Source organism: Xiphias gladius, chromosome 21, assembly GCF_016859285.1.
Source record: "Xiphias gladius isolate SHS-SW01 ecotype Sanya breed wild chromosome 21, ASM1685928v1, whole genome shotgun sequence".
Taxonomy (NCBI): domain Eukaryota; kingdom Metazoa; phylum Chordata; class Actinopteri; order Istiophoriformes; family Xiphiidae; genus Xiphias; species Xiphias gladius.
The window spans coordinates 27,865,951-27,879,598 of NC_053420.1; the positions used below are offsets into that span (position 1 = coordinate 27,865,951).

At 41.3% G+C, this 13,648-nt stretch overlaps 2 protein-coding genes across 2 annotated transcripts; both read right to left on the minus strand.

Annotated features, from left to right (window-relative positions):
• Nucleotides 1-76: 76 nt before the first annotated feature.
• LOC120783345 (serine/arginine-rich splicing factor 6-like) lies at nt 77-5,173 on the minus strand. Its single transcript, XM_040116288.1, has 6 exons — nt 4,966-5,173; nt 3,875-4,017; nt 2,145-2,263; nt 1,523-1,725; nt 1,322-1,399; nt 77-964 (listed from the first exon to the last, which is right to left on the minus strand). The coding sequence occupies exons 1-6, from the start codon at nt 5,070-5,072 to the stop codon at nt 574-576; spliced, it is 1,041 nt and encodes a 346-aa protein (XP_039972222.1). The 5' UTR covers nt 5,073-5,173; the 3' UTR covers nt 77-573.
• A 1,069-nt stretch (nt 5,174-6,242) lies between these two features.
• acot8 (acyl-CoA thioesterase 8) lies at nt 6,243-11,061 on the minus strand. The gene is made up of 6 exons (XM_040158637.1): nt 10,624-11,061; nt 10,085-10,221; nt 9,640-9,865; nt 8,431-8,588; nt 7,508-7,699; nt 6,243-6,537 (listed from the first exon to the last, which is right to left on the minus strand). Exons 1-6 carry the CDS (start codon nt 10,890-10,892, stop codon nt 6,419-6,421), a joined length of 1,101 nt encoding a protein of 366 aa, XP_040014571.1. The 5' UTR covers nt 10,893-11,061; the 3' UTR covers nt 6,243-6,418.
• Nucleotides 11,062-13,648: the final 2,587 nt, after the last annotated feature.

The window sequence follows — 13,648 nt, forward strand, 5'->3', positions numbered from 1 at the left end:
TTTTATACTTTTGCAAATAATGATCATGTTCATGAGAAAATGGAGAGAGTGACTTTTCTTAAAATGTTTTATTCCAATAGGACATAAGAAATAAATGCTGCAGATTGCTTCAAAATGTAATTCCCACTGGAGGAAGATCATGGATTTTAAAAGGCAAATGGGTCAAAACAATCTTCACAGAACATGCAAATTGTGAATTAATTTAAACTCATTCTATTCGGACCTAGTACATATGTTATCAAAAATGTTGAAGCAACTTCTGCAACTGTTGTCAGCTGCTGCACTCAAATGGTACATTTAGACTTTATGAAAACCAGAGAAATACTGTTGCACAAAGAGTTACAACAACTTCAGTAATCCCCTTTAATAGTTTTCTGATAATCATTTTACAGAAAAACTAAAATCAAGAAAAATAGATTTAATGACCTCCCAAGTTGTTCCAAAAGGTATAAATCATTTTTTAACTGGCCACACCTCAAAACACATCAAACACAGGCCTGGGAAGTCTACTATCAATACCTTTTGTTCAGTACAATATTACAGAAATAGCCAGTCTTGGGAGACTGACCAGGATCAAGAGCGAGACCTGGAGCGGGACACAGAGTGCTTTGGCGGGGACTTGGAGAGCGGACGGTCCTTGCCAAGAGGAGATTTGGAGCCATTTTTTTCATTTCTACTCTCTGAGTGTGAACGCGAGCGGCTCCGAGACTTCTTACTGGAAGATTTCTCCTTGGAACGACTTCGGGATTCACGCTCCATTTTGACTTTGGACCCACTCTTGGAGCGCGACTTGCGAGCGTCTGAGCGATAGCGGGACCTTTTGCTCTTGGAGGGACTGTGTGATTTGCGGGTGCGTGAGCGAGACTTCTCTGGGGATTTAGAGTGGCTAGACTTTCTCTTTGATCTGGAGTGTGACTTCCATCCTGACCTGGAGTGAGACCTGCGCTTGCTGCGAGACTGAGAACTACAAAAGAGAAAAAAAAACATAACCAATTTATGTCATGTGACCTTGTGTAATTTAAAAAAAAAAAAAACATCAGTTCCCTGGTTTCTAGGCTTTACCTCTTCCTTCAGATTTATGATTTTGTGCTAAATATGATTCATACTCATAGGAGCTAGGTATCACTTTCAACTACATTGGTTAGCCTAAGAAAAATATCAAAGACACCCGCAGCTACACTTTTTTAGACCCATTATTAACTAGACAGACCTTCAACTAAATAAGGGTAAATTAAATTTCTTTAACAGGAAATTATGTACAGCTCTCTCCAAGCATTTCCAAAATTTTCAGACCAGTGTGGGAGCACATTACTGGACTTACCGTGAGCGAGACCTGGAACGGCTGTGAGAGCTCCTGCTTCTTCGGCTGCGGCTGTGAGAGCGCCTCCTGCTGCGAGACCTGTGGGTTCAACATGACAACCTTAAATATAAATGGTAAGAGTGAATAATAAGGAAAGAAAACAAACACGCACACACTCAAAAGTATCATCAGGGATCGTATCTGACTGTGAGCTACATTTACCTGGATCTGCTGCCAGAATAAGAGCGCTTGCGCCGTGTTTTGTCTTCCACCAGACGAATCTTCCTCCCATTAACATCAGTGCCGTCTAGCTTTTCCAGGGCTCGCTTCATGTCTGAACGGGATTGAAATTCAATGACGCCCTCGTTGGCGCGGCCTTTATGAGCATCAGCATAGGTTACTTCACCTGCTTGCCGCATAAAATCCTACGAAGAAGCAAATGTGTCAGCTCAGCACACAATAAGAAACACCATGAAATGTGTTGCCCCCTCTTGAAGTGGCCAATTTCACCCATCTGAATCGGGGTTCTGTTTATGTTGTACTATGTGTGTCTATTTGCCAATTCACACGTTGCCATTAAAGTGCTGGATTTGCACAAAAAAGGACTGAGGTTTAAAGCACAGACTTTCAGCTTTAATTTCAGTGTTTAGATCAACATTAGACGCACGCTGTAGGGAACGTAGCTATGTTTATACATAGCTACCCAATTTTAGTGAGATTTTTAATCTATCAAAACTCTTTGCTCAACATATCAACAAGCAGATATATATATATTCCTGTTTGAAACCACAGCAGACTGTTGTGTTGGAGTCGGTACGGTGATCAATTGTGGATCATCTGTCACCTTGAGGTCCTGCCAGCTGCACCTGCTTGACAGGTTCTCCACAATGAGGCGGTGTTCAGTGCGTACAGGTGGCCCGTACTTTTCCCTGCCGGAGCGATTCCAGCTGCTGTAACCGCTACCTTCAAAGAAGACAGGGAGATTAAAATTTAATTTGAAGACACCAAAGTCTGGAAAGGTGAGGACTCCGAACTGGCATAAATAATCTAAGAAACCACTACAGACTGGACTTCTTTTACTTATTTTGTGCCTTGGCCTCTTAACCTTATCTATTAATAGACTGCTAGCGGCTGTCAAAATTCTGTCAAGTTTCAGAAGCAATACACGGTAATTAAGGATGCCAGTGGCTTTTAGTCCACATCCTCTGGACCTAGAGCCCTGTTGATTTTCAATACAGCTATGCAGTTAGGGATTCATTTAAACTGGGCATGTAAGGTAAATGTGCTTAAACAACTAAAAAACCAGCAGCACTCTTTGCCCCGTGGATCAGGATTAAAAATCCTGTTACGAATTAGACAACATTTTCTTAACTTGTGTATAATAGTGGTTTCTTTAAAGTACAGCGACAATAGTCAATCCTGTGACGACAGCTTAAAAGGAACTTGCATAGATTTAACTTCACTAAATGTAGGAACCAGAAAACCAAGATGCTGAGTTGCGTGGTTATGGAGTAAAACCTAGTGCCTCTCTTCTGTATTTTTTGAAGAATGTTATGGATTTACTAGACAATGTTTGGCGTTTTATGATCAAATAGGCTATCTTCTGTTGGTGCCAATAGTTGCAGATGCAGAGAACTTGCTACCATTCCTCTCGTAAAAGCTGATACTATAAGTGTCTGCACGAAAATCTGCCTCTTTGTTCTCCCCCAAAGTAGTAGCTCCAAAATTCTTTCCTTCTAATTTCGCTTTAAACTTAGTCATGTTAAATAATTTATTCCAAACGATTGAATAGCCAGAAAACATCTCCCAACTTTAACTATGGAGTTAAGATTTTGTCCTACTTTCCAGTCTTACTGAACAGTACAATATGCCTTGTTTTGCACACCATCCATTTGCAACGTAATAAGACAAAGATGACACCTACCAAAAACTCTTTGTTTTACTACAGAGTATTGGGAGCCAAATCAGTGGCTGAAACGTGTGTTGGCTTGGTCCTCTGCAATATGTCTTGCAACAGTAAAACCAACAGGATTCCTCACCATCACCCTGGTCTATTGGAAAAGGATGCTGTCATCATGGCTTCCGGTTATGTCAACCAATGGTCAAATGGCAAAGGTCACACACACATTGTAAGGGGAAAGCCCAGGCCAAACGGGTCAGGCAGTCATCTTTACCCTCATTGGACTCGGACTCAGCCCGCAGTGGACTCTTTCAAATTAAAACATCAAGCACTTTGTTAATGTTGACTTCAAACTGAATACATTGTAGCTTCAAAAGTCTTACCTTTTCTTTAATCACTGCTACTCATGGGATTTTAATACACATGGCTTTCACTGTATTAAGTCTTTGTTTCTACCTGCCATCAGGCACAGTGTCAGGTCCATTAGACGGCTGTGGACATTATCCTTTAATAAAATAATGACTACCAAAAAGTGAATTTTGAAAGCTTCATTGAAACTAGTTTTCTGGCTGTATGGAGAGTCAGTGAAAGTGAACATCCTCTTATTGTTATGCTAGTAAACAGCGACTGATTAGAGGCTCAGACTCGCGTGTACTGAGATGTGCTGGACTTACTGCGTCCCCCATAGCCGTAGCCATCTCTCCTGGGTCCACGGGCATGCTCAATGACGACTCGCTCCCCACACAGCTCCTTTCCGTTCAGTTCATACACAGCATCGTCAGCATCGCGCATGTCCTCAAACTCTACAAAGCCGTACCTGTGTGGGATCAGTGTGCGGGATTCAAAGCGGGAACTGGCCATTACTTTCGTTAACCTTGATCTGTTTGTTTGATACTGATTCATAATCAATTCAATAAAGTGTCTAAGAGAGTGGCAAATGACTGCTACATACTATTGTCACCAACCTTAACTCACATCGATGAGCCAAAGGGTGAAATCCCTTTGAGAAGTTGTTACCAACTAGCAAATAAATAAAGAGTTATCTATGGCAGTATTAGTGATTATTTTTCATTCCCCGTTGATCTAAAATTATTGATTATTTTTTCGATTCATAAATTAAAATTTTTATGCAAGGCTCCTATGTATCGGGGGGGGGGAATTTAATAAGGGACAAACTAAAATCAGGAGATACTAGAATCACATGCCCCAATAAGCAATGTCGAGGCTATAATGAAAAGTGTCGAGGGGAAGTTTCAGTCCATTTACGGTTTTCGAGGGAGCCTAACGTTATTTGCGTGGGTTAACGTTATTGCCCTCTATTGTTAACGAGCTACATGTGACATTTAGCTACATTACAAGGTTTAGCTTCCTAAAGTTCTCGTGTTCCTACGTCTGGCCTTACCACGAAACACGAATAATGCAAGATGTCCATGAATAGCTAGTCCTTGGTGGTGGCTATCTACACCTTTTCAGCCACACTACTCGTTACAAGCCAGCGGGACTACCAAAGACAACTGCAGTTACGACAACGTTAGCAAAGGATATGTTTACAGCTAACCAAGGGCTATGACCGCCGGCGTCACGTTAACGTTAGCTAGTAAACATAACGGAAAACTTTGTATAACTGTGTGCACAATTTAAGAAAAACAACAGGTCGTTATCTCTGTTTTCTTTTCTTTTTTCTAACATTAGTTTGGTAAATACTGTACACTTGGGCCCGCTAACACTAGCTAACTTAGCTGTAAGGATGATGAGGTGATCTTACCCATTTTTCAGGTCGATCTCTAGTAATTTACCATAACCGCTAAAAAATCTTTGAATGTCTTTCTCTCGAACATGGTAGCTAAGCTTGCCGACATATACCCGAGGCATCTCCGATGAGGCGTAGCAGTTAATCTGTGAAAGTTCAAATGCAACTTGTGTTGGGCCACAGGCAGGCCTCGGAGACGCAGAAGCTTGTCGATTTCCGGCCGAATCCGTCAGAATAAAAGCACCGTTTCCACGAACAAAAAAAAAGAAGGGGGGAGTCAGAAGCCGCACTGCACACATTACACCGTGTATCTAATGCTTCTCTTTAACTGCACGTTGTCCTCACCCTATTATTTAATCTGCAGCTGTGTAAGAAAAACCAATAGGCCCTCGAATTCAACCATACTGTACAACCGTGCTCCTGGCTAACATTTTGTGCCCATCTGATAATCCATTATGCACTTATCAAGTCTGTCACCTTATAAAAAAAAAAAAAAGGAAAAGAAAAAATATGAAAGCAGATTTTAAGATACTATTGCAGGTGGAACAATCTGTACATCTTAGTCCTCTCGTGCTCCACAGTAATGCCACTTTTTATCTTCCCCTAGAGGATCAGGCTGTACATTTCCCTGGTTGTCCTGCTCTATAATGGGTGCACTTATTTCATTTTCCATCAGTGGATCAGGTTGTGCATTTCTTTTCCTGTCCACAATTTCATTTTTTTTTTCTTCCATTTTCCACGGTTGGATCAGGCCATTCCTTTTCTTGACTGTTCTGTCCTCTCTGCATTCTATTCATCTGCTTTATTTCTCTTTAAAAGGAACATTTTTACTTCCCATTAAGGAGACCCATGGGGCAGCTGCTGGTAGTTGCATGTGCCAGACAGGCATACAAATGTTATGCCAACTAAGTTTCTATTTTGTGGAACTTCCACCCATTTAGAATGTCATTACACAGTGCATGGCTGGTGTTTTTCACCTCTTTTCACCACTAAGCTCTGTGGCAGGCCATTTTTCCACTATTAGTGAACTAATAAGGTCAATGTTGCCCTTATCTTTGTATGAAGCCTTTACAAAAGCTTGATAAAACAAAGTACCATGCTTTGTATTTCTTATTTTCATGGTAGGTGATGTGACAAAACTGCGGCCCTTCAAAAATTACAGCCAGATCTTTGCATGGTCTTGACATTGTTGAATTTCAAATAGGAGCGTGAATGAATAAGCAAAGCAGTAGAATCAGTTTTGGCTATGAGATACGTCTCATCTAACAAATGACAAACATGCATTATAACCTTTTATTTCTTTATTAACTGGAAATAAAAATTAAAATTTGCATGTTCTTAATAACACAATCATGAATTCATAATTATATTGAAAATTTTGTGTCAAAAATCAAAATAAAATGTATATTATAGAGTTACAAATAAATAAGAATAGAAAAATTAAATAAGAAAAATTGTAGGAATGTGCTTATAGTTTGCTGGGCTCTTTGAGGGGATTCACTCTCAAGACACCCTCCTGGGAACAGGAGGCAGCCAGCACCCCGTCTCTTCTCCACAGTCTGCCTTGAACCAGTCCCCTACTGCCCCCTGTAGGACACAACACGGACCACGTTAGACAAAAGCAGGATGCACAAAAGTGTCATTTCTGTCCAAGCTTTGGACAAGGATGACTGACATGGGCCACAACAGCAGCACACCACAAAAGAACAGGTATTAAGTAATATACAGGGATCAGTCATTTTGAAGAAAGTCATGAGGCATAAAAATATGTTTGAAAGGTAAAACCAGTTGCTCAAACATAGAGTGACCCAGTGTAATCCCATTTGCAAATGTGTAAAAATATCTCAAATAGATATTTTGTTGTTTCTCTCATGTTTACTATATTTTTGTATAGAAAGTATGACAAATGGATTGAATTTCCCTATATCCAGCATTTTTAAGGTGATGGCTATTTAAGTCTGACTGAACTGCATCTATAGGCCAAACAGTACTGGATTTTTGAGGCTGATGCTGATATTTTTGAATTTTAAAAAAAAATCTGATAACAGTATAGCAGCAGATAGAAATTATTTTCAAACATAACAACCCAACAATTTTGACACATCCCTTAGGATTGATTTTTAAATAGCTTTGAACCATGATACATGCTATGCAGGATATTTTACATTTGAAAAAATTAACTTGTCAGAGCTCTTTGATGGAAAAACTAGGTGATGGTGACACTGTGTCTAAATTACCTCAGATCTAGGGTTGTCATTTCTGTACTGCAATTTCTTGTTACTTAATGACCCAAATATACACCGATACAGTATATTTGCAATAAGCTCATACCGGCTGATAAAGATTTATTGGTTTAGCTCTAAACAAAACTAACAATGAACAACGGACCACTCTGCAAGTCTCTTTGGCTAAATATATCAACAACCAAAACACTATGTAAATACATATAACTGCATGGCTGTAGCAGGTGTGACCCCCCCCATTACGTTTTTAGTACTGTGATGCAAACAACGCAACAAATGAAGTGCAGCGGATGGGAAGTGAACAACATACTGACCTGCCCATGGGCTCTCACACTCAAACAACATCCACTCATCACTGCGGAAAGTGGTGTGGAACCACATGGCGTGGTCCAAAGAGGCTGAGAAATGGGCCTTGTAGTCGGGATAAGGCAACAGTGCTGTGCCCAGTAACGCAAAGTCTGATACGTATGCAGCAACACAGCAATGCAGCTTCATGTTGCCTTCACCTACATAAACACACAAATAAAATGCATGATCAAATTTGGCTTATAATGTATTATATGTCTCATATTTTGCTTATAATTACTTTTTCATTTTTTTTCACATTGCAAATATGTTTGATACAGAGCATTCAAAGAGTATTCAGACCCTTCACTTTTTTCATAATATGTTATGCTGCAGCCTTATGCTACAATCTTTTAAGTCTTTTTTTTCTCTCATTAATCTACACTCCCCGTCCAACCTGACGGAGTCTGAGAGGATCTGCAGAGAGGAAAGGCAGGGGATCCCCAAATCCAGGTCTGCAAAGCTTCTTGCGTCATTCCCAAGAAGACTGGGGGCTGAAATCGCTGCCAAAGGTGCTTCAGGTGAGTACTGAGTAAAGGGTTCTGCATACTTTCTGAATGCACTGTGTATGCGTATTGTTGAAACTGTTTGCTGCTCAATGCTTACAATCTCCCATTTTTCTCTGTTTTTTATATTGAGTCTACTCTATAATCATCATGTTATTTGCTGTCTCCAATTTTTAGCTGCAGCAGTGATTCAGTTCACTTAAGAAAATGAACATATTGTTTCAATTAATATAAAAAAAAAAGGCAAATATAAATTCTATGTTTAGAAATCTTGTGATCCACTCCATCAGAAATACCCAACGCTTATGCAGTGTAGCTTCAATGCTATTCAGTATACAGTATATAGCGCATACGTGCAAGGCGCGGTATAATTAAGAGCATTTTACCAATATATCCTCGTGCTCGCACCCAGAACAGCTTCCTCGGCTCAGCTGAAGTAATTCTGTAAAAGTGTGGTGGCTGGATTGGCTTTATCTCCATGGGGACCTCGTTGGCCAGCAGTTTGTTAAGACCTTGTTTCGATTTCTCTGCCAGGTCTGGTTTACTGTAAAATAACACAAGGAACTACAGGTGATGACTGAAGACCCTCATCTGCTGGATAATCAATGGACTTTCATAGCAAATGCAATTCTATGATGGAGCAAGAGGCAACATGATTGCTGTCAGTGGAACTGCTCCAGATTGCACTTTTTGTAGCTTCCAATTGGCTACTAGTAGACCAGCATAGTTTTCAATAAAATGAACCAGAGATTATAAAGTATGTATTTTATGTTGTTTCTTTATTGTTCAGGTAGGACTGTGTGATCTGTTTACGTTTTACAAGCGTAAATGAGTCCTGCATTTATTTGTTTGGTCTACTGCAATCTGTGGGTGTACTTTGATACTTGGATTACATCTGGAGTCAATTCCACCGATCATCTTTTAAAAAACGCAACAGTTTCATTTACCATAATATTTCAACAATCGTCTTCTAACGGATCTTTGGGCTGATTCCCCAACCAACAGAATGTAAAAGGCTACCTATTAATACTCCTCTGAGTGAAAGTGATAATATGCTCGTGCTACAATGACGGGGGTATCAAAACTGCACCCGAGTCAAAGCCGCAAGATGGCACCAGAGCACAGAGCAGTTTTACGGCTGTCCTGTGACCGCATTCAAAGAATAAGGGTCTTTAAATGAGTAATACACTTTTCTAATAACCTCACTCTTCTATATGTTACAGTTTTTATACTTCATTACACTTTCACATCTGCATCTTTCAGTTCATTTCATCACACGTTTTTTTCCTCTCTCCCCTTCTCAGGCCTCGGGATTACTCAGAGTAACTGAGACGCTGTTGTTGAGTTTTTCAAATGTAATTTTCAGTGCTTTAAGAACCGCGTATAAAATTCTACTCAACCCCCTTTTATTGGGGAAGTCTTAAATGAACTGCAAGTCTTGACACCAGTGGTGGTAACTTTTAATGTAACACTCTTATCTAACCCACCAAGTGTACAAATTGTATGCATGCCTTGTTATGTATGTATTTTTTTTGGTCTATATTACTCGCTTCTTGATGTTGCCTTGTCGCCGACAAAATAAATAGTTATTCTACCTGAGATAAAGATGAATGAGCTCCTCCACAGTGAGGAGGTCTTCGGGCTGGGGGACCACCGGCATGGTGAACTGGTGCTGCAGGGGGCTCGGCTGCAGCATGTGGAAGGACGCTTGGAAGATCAGTATGGGCTGTCCATGCTGGATGGCCTTCACGGAGCGCACTGTGAAACTGCGACCGTCTCTCGTGCGGTCCACCTGGTACAGCACCGGAACCTTAGGATCCCCTGAAAGAAAACACCCAAAAGACACCTGTGGAGAAACAGTGACTGGGACTCTGTGTGGTTTCCTGGATCATTCTATTGATTATGATGAGATGAGGGACTGTTTGAAGTGGAACCACTTTAAAAGAGTTTTTGTCTACTCTTCCTCGGAAACTCGGTATCGGTGAACACTGTCCCCTGTCACATGTTCGGTCTAGGCTGTAGTGGGTTAGCCCATCTTACCTGCTCGTACAAAGTAGCAGTGGAGAGAATGGGCGTAGAGGTTGTCGCTGACCGATTTGGCAGCAGCCACGAGGGCCTGACCGACTATTTGGCCCCCGAACAAGCGCTGGCTGCGGGGGACCCAGTGATGCGTGCCTCTGGGGAAAATTGGAGAAACAGCTGAAATATACACACAGTTTATTAGGAACACCTGGCAAAACTCTAATGCAGTCTAACTCGACAAACCTGGAATAAATTATACCTCCAGGAAGGTTATACATGTTTGGTTTGTGTCGAAACTGTGTTAAAGAGGTGTCGATTCGACTGTGGGGTCGTTTTGGAGGCTGCAGTTGGTGGTGCCGTTAACATGTATTTCATGATATGTGGGTTTCTGACATTCAGCCTACCCCCACGAACATGAACGGGGTTGACAAAATAACAGAAACACACGGCGGTTCAGTGTTGACGTGAACGCTGTTCGCAGCGGGGGAAACTCGCATTTACGATGACCAAGACGGGGCGAACCTCCGCCCGGAACTGTACAGACGTCAGCCAGCTACCTGTAGAGGTCCACGTCGAGCTCCTCCAAGTTCAAAACGCTGGTGACCAGGACGCTTTTCAGGTCGGGGGTATACTGAGCTCCAAGCCCCTCCGAGCTTTCGCCGTCAGGGGATTTCGGTGGCTCGGCATCTCCTTGCCGGTCACAATTATTCGTTGACCCGCCACCGCTATGACGCTCGTCCACTCGTCTTTCCGCCATGTTTGTTTGGCCACTTCTTCTTCCTGATGTCGCGGCAGGCTGGACGCAGTGAGAGCGTACCGCCGCCATCCGCAGGTCTAGAGGAGCACTGATAACCTTAAAGCCGTGTGCAGCCTCCAGTGCGATGGAGAAAATCCGTAACTGTTATTTCTCAGTCTTCCTGTGTCACAGTCTCTGCCTCTCCACAGCTGCACTTGCCACGGCTGTAGTTCCCAACCAGTGCCAGCCCATGTTTTAGTGCACAGCGACCTAGTCCCTGTTGAGTTATGATAACTTTACCCATTCTGCCCTTTCTTAAAATGGAATTACGTTTCACAGCTGGCTATACTGAGAAATAGAAGTTGTCTTTGTTTACATTCGCCCACTCTAAGTGCTTTAGTTTGCACCATACCTAGCTTATTCACGGTAGAGGAAGCTGTTGCACCCATCATCAGTTGCAGGTCCTGTCATTGAACTAAATATCACCATTAATGTTTCTCTATCAGTTCCCCAGTCAGATCATACCAGAGATTGTATAACACTGACGACGTTCTCAAATGTACCATTTATCTTTTTGACATCACACCTGCTGAAGCTGCCTATAAATGTAATCCGTATTTCAACAGTTGCCCCATATGGTGCCATCATAAGGAAACAAGGAGGCACCACTTTACTAAAAATATGATTAAACAAAAGTGGATTTCGTATGATTCCCTGAGGGGCCCCGTTATCCATATGTTCCCTTCCCGCCTACTCATATTTGAATAGTACTATCTCTCAAAAAATTCTTAATCCAGTTCTGCACCTTGCCTCACACCCGAGGATCATACAGCTTTACCGTTAAACCCTCCTTCCACAGCATATCATATGCCTTCTTCATATATCAAGAAATACGCCCACTACTGTCTTTATTTGCTAAAGCCTTCCTGTTACTCACGTCTAACGCTAATACAGAGTCCACAGTGGATTGTCCAACCCTAAAGCCAGGCTGGTAAGAGACACAATATCCCTGTTTCTCAAGCATATTCAGCAGTCTGTCTATGAGTATGTGTTCTATTATTTTACATAATACAGCTGCAAGGGCAGTTGGAACCAGGTTCATTAGCTGCTTTTTTAAACTTTTCTGTACAGGACCAACAACTGTGTGTTTCCATTCTTTTTACAAATGTCCATGTCCCAATATTGCATTTATCAATGCTAATGTCTCCTGTAGTCTTCAATCTGGAGAAATGAATTTTTTCTGAACTTTATACCATAGAAACACCTTTTCCACCACAATAAGGTGAATATAAAATGTAGCATTCATTTATGTTAAGACCATTTGTTTCCAAACAAACCGACTGAATGATCAAGCACAATGGGACGTCTTCTCATTAATACAGGTAACAGTGCACCCTTTACTTGCCATGTGGGTTCACAGAAATTTTCTTCCAATTCAACCAGACATTAACGGCACGGTTTCTACAACCACACCTGCTCCAACACCTTCAAGCCCTGCAGTAAGACTGGTCCACCCCAACAGCCTCTGCTCTGACAGACTGTGCACATCAAGCGTTTGGATCCCACAGCCGTGACCATGGAGAAGATGCCAGTGCCATCTGTGAAAGTAAATGTGTATATATGCTGTACATTTCAGGTAGCTTTTTAGTTGGTCAGTTTTGTTTTGACATTTTGCAGTGAAATCAAAGTTTATTCAAATTTTTGCTGCTTTCTTTTTTCTTTGATTGTTTTCTTTAGACGAGTAACCTCTACTCCAGGCTGCTCAGCTTTTTAAGTTGGTGTGCCTTTAGGCAGCCTGCTGTCGTCTGGTTAAAACACATTCTCTGCTCACCTGGCAGACCCTTACTGCTCCAGCTACCAAGGGCGTGATAAAGTTGTATGGTGCCACATCGGGCTGCCATTTGTGGAAGTGCATTGATGGTTAGATGACCTACTACTACTTCTTTATCACAGTCTATTCCATTTATTCATTTTCTGTTTTCTTATACTTTAACTGCTATGTATATTTATCTCTATCATGTCAGATAGAAAGTAAAAAGCAAATTTTTTTGCCTCACGTCAATCACACAAATTTGAGCACTGGACCATTTGAGTTGATTTGCCCCAAACAGCTGATGTACCAACTGTACGTACAATACCTGTAAGCTTGTTAGCAAAGGAAGCACCAACTGTGTGTGTGGAAGTGCGCTTTTGTGTGTTTTTTTCAGCTACGTGTCTGAACGCGGATCTCCTTAAAAAAACTCCAGTTCTGTTATTTCCCTCCACTCATCTCTGTATATTTATGAAGATTCATATAGCTCTAGGAATTGCACAGTTTTTTTTTTGCAGTAGTAAAAAGATTTTCAACTGGCGCTAAGCCGAACAAATACACGTATTATTGTGTCTTGCCATTGGCTTTGACTACACTGCCTCTAAAATTCACTGTGTGTTCTGTCTGAACACACAGCAAGTGTTAAGCAAAGATAGTTGAGTGTAATGCCACTGTTGTTTTCCCCCTACATTTATATGTGTATGCAATAACAACACTATACTGTATTTACTTTTTATTACTATTTTACGGTGCCCCCCTTAGGACAAAGCACATATCAGACAGAGAGCACAAACATTAAGGGAAACACACTCCAAATAGGAAAATGCTCCAAATTCGAAAACACATAAAATGTCTGTTTGGAAATTTGCTCCGATGTTTTCAGAGATGTGCATTTCTGGATTTGGAGCACATTTCCCTTAGTGTTTGAGCTTTCACTCTTGTATTTATTGGTTGCACACCAACAGGGGGGCTAGCCCTATACACACAAATTTCTGTCACTGACTGACTGACAGACTAACTAATGAATTTACACCAT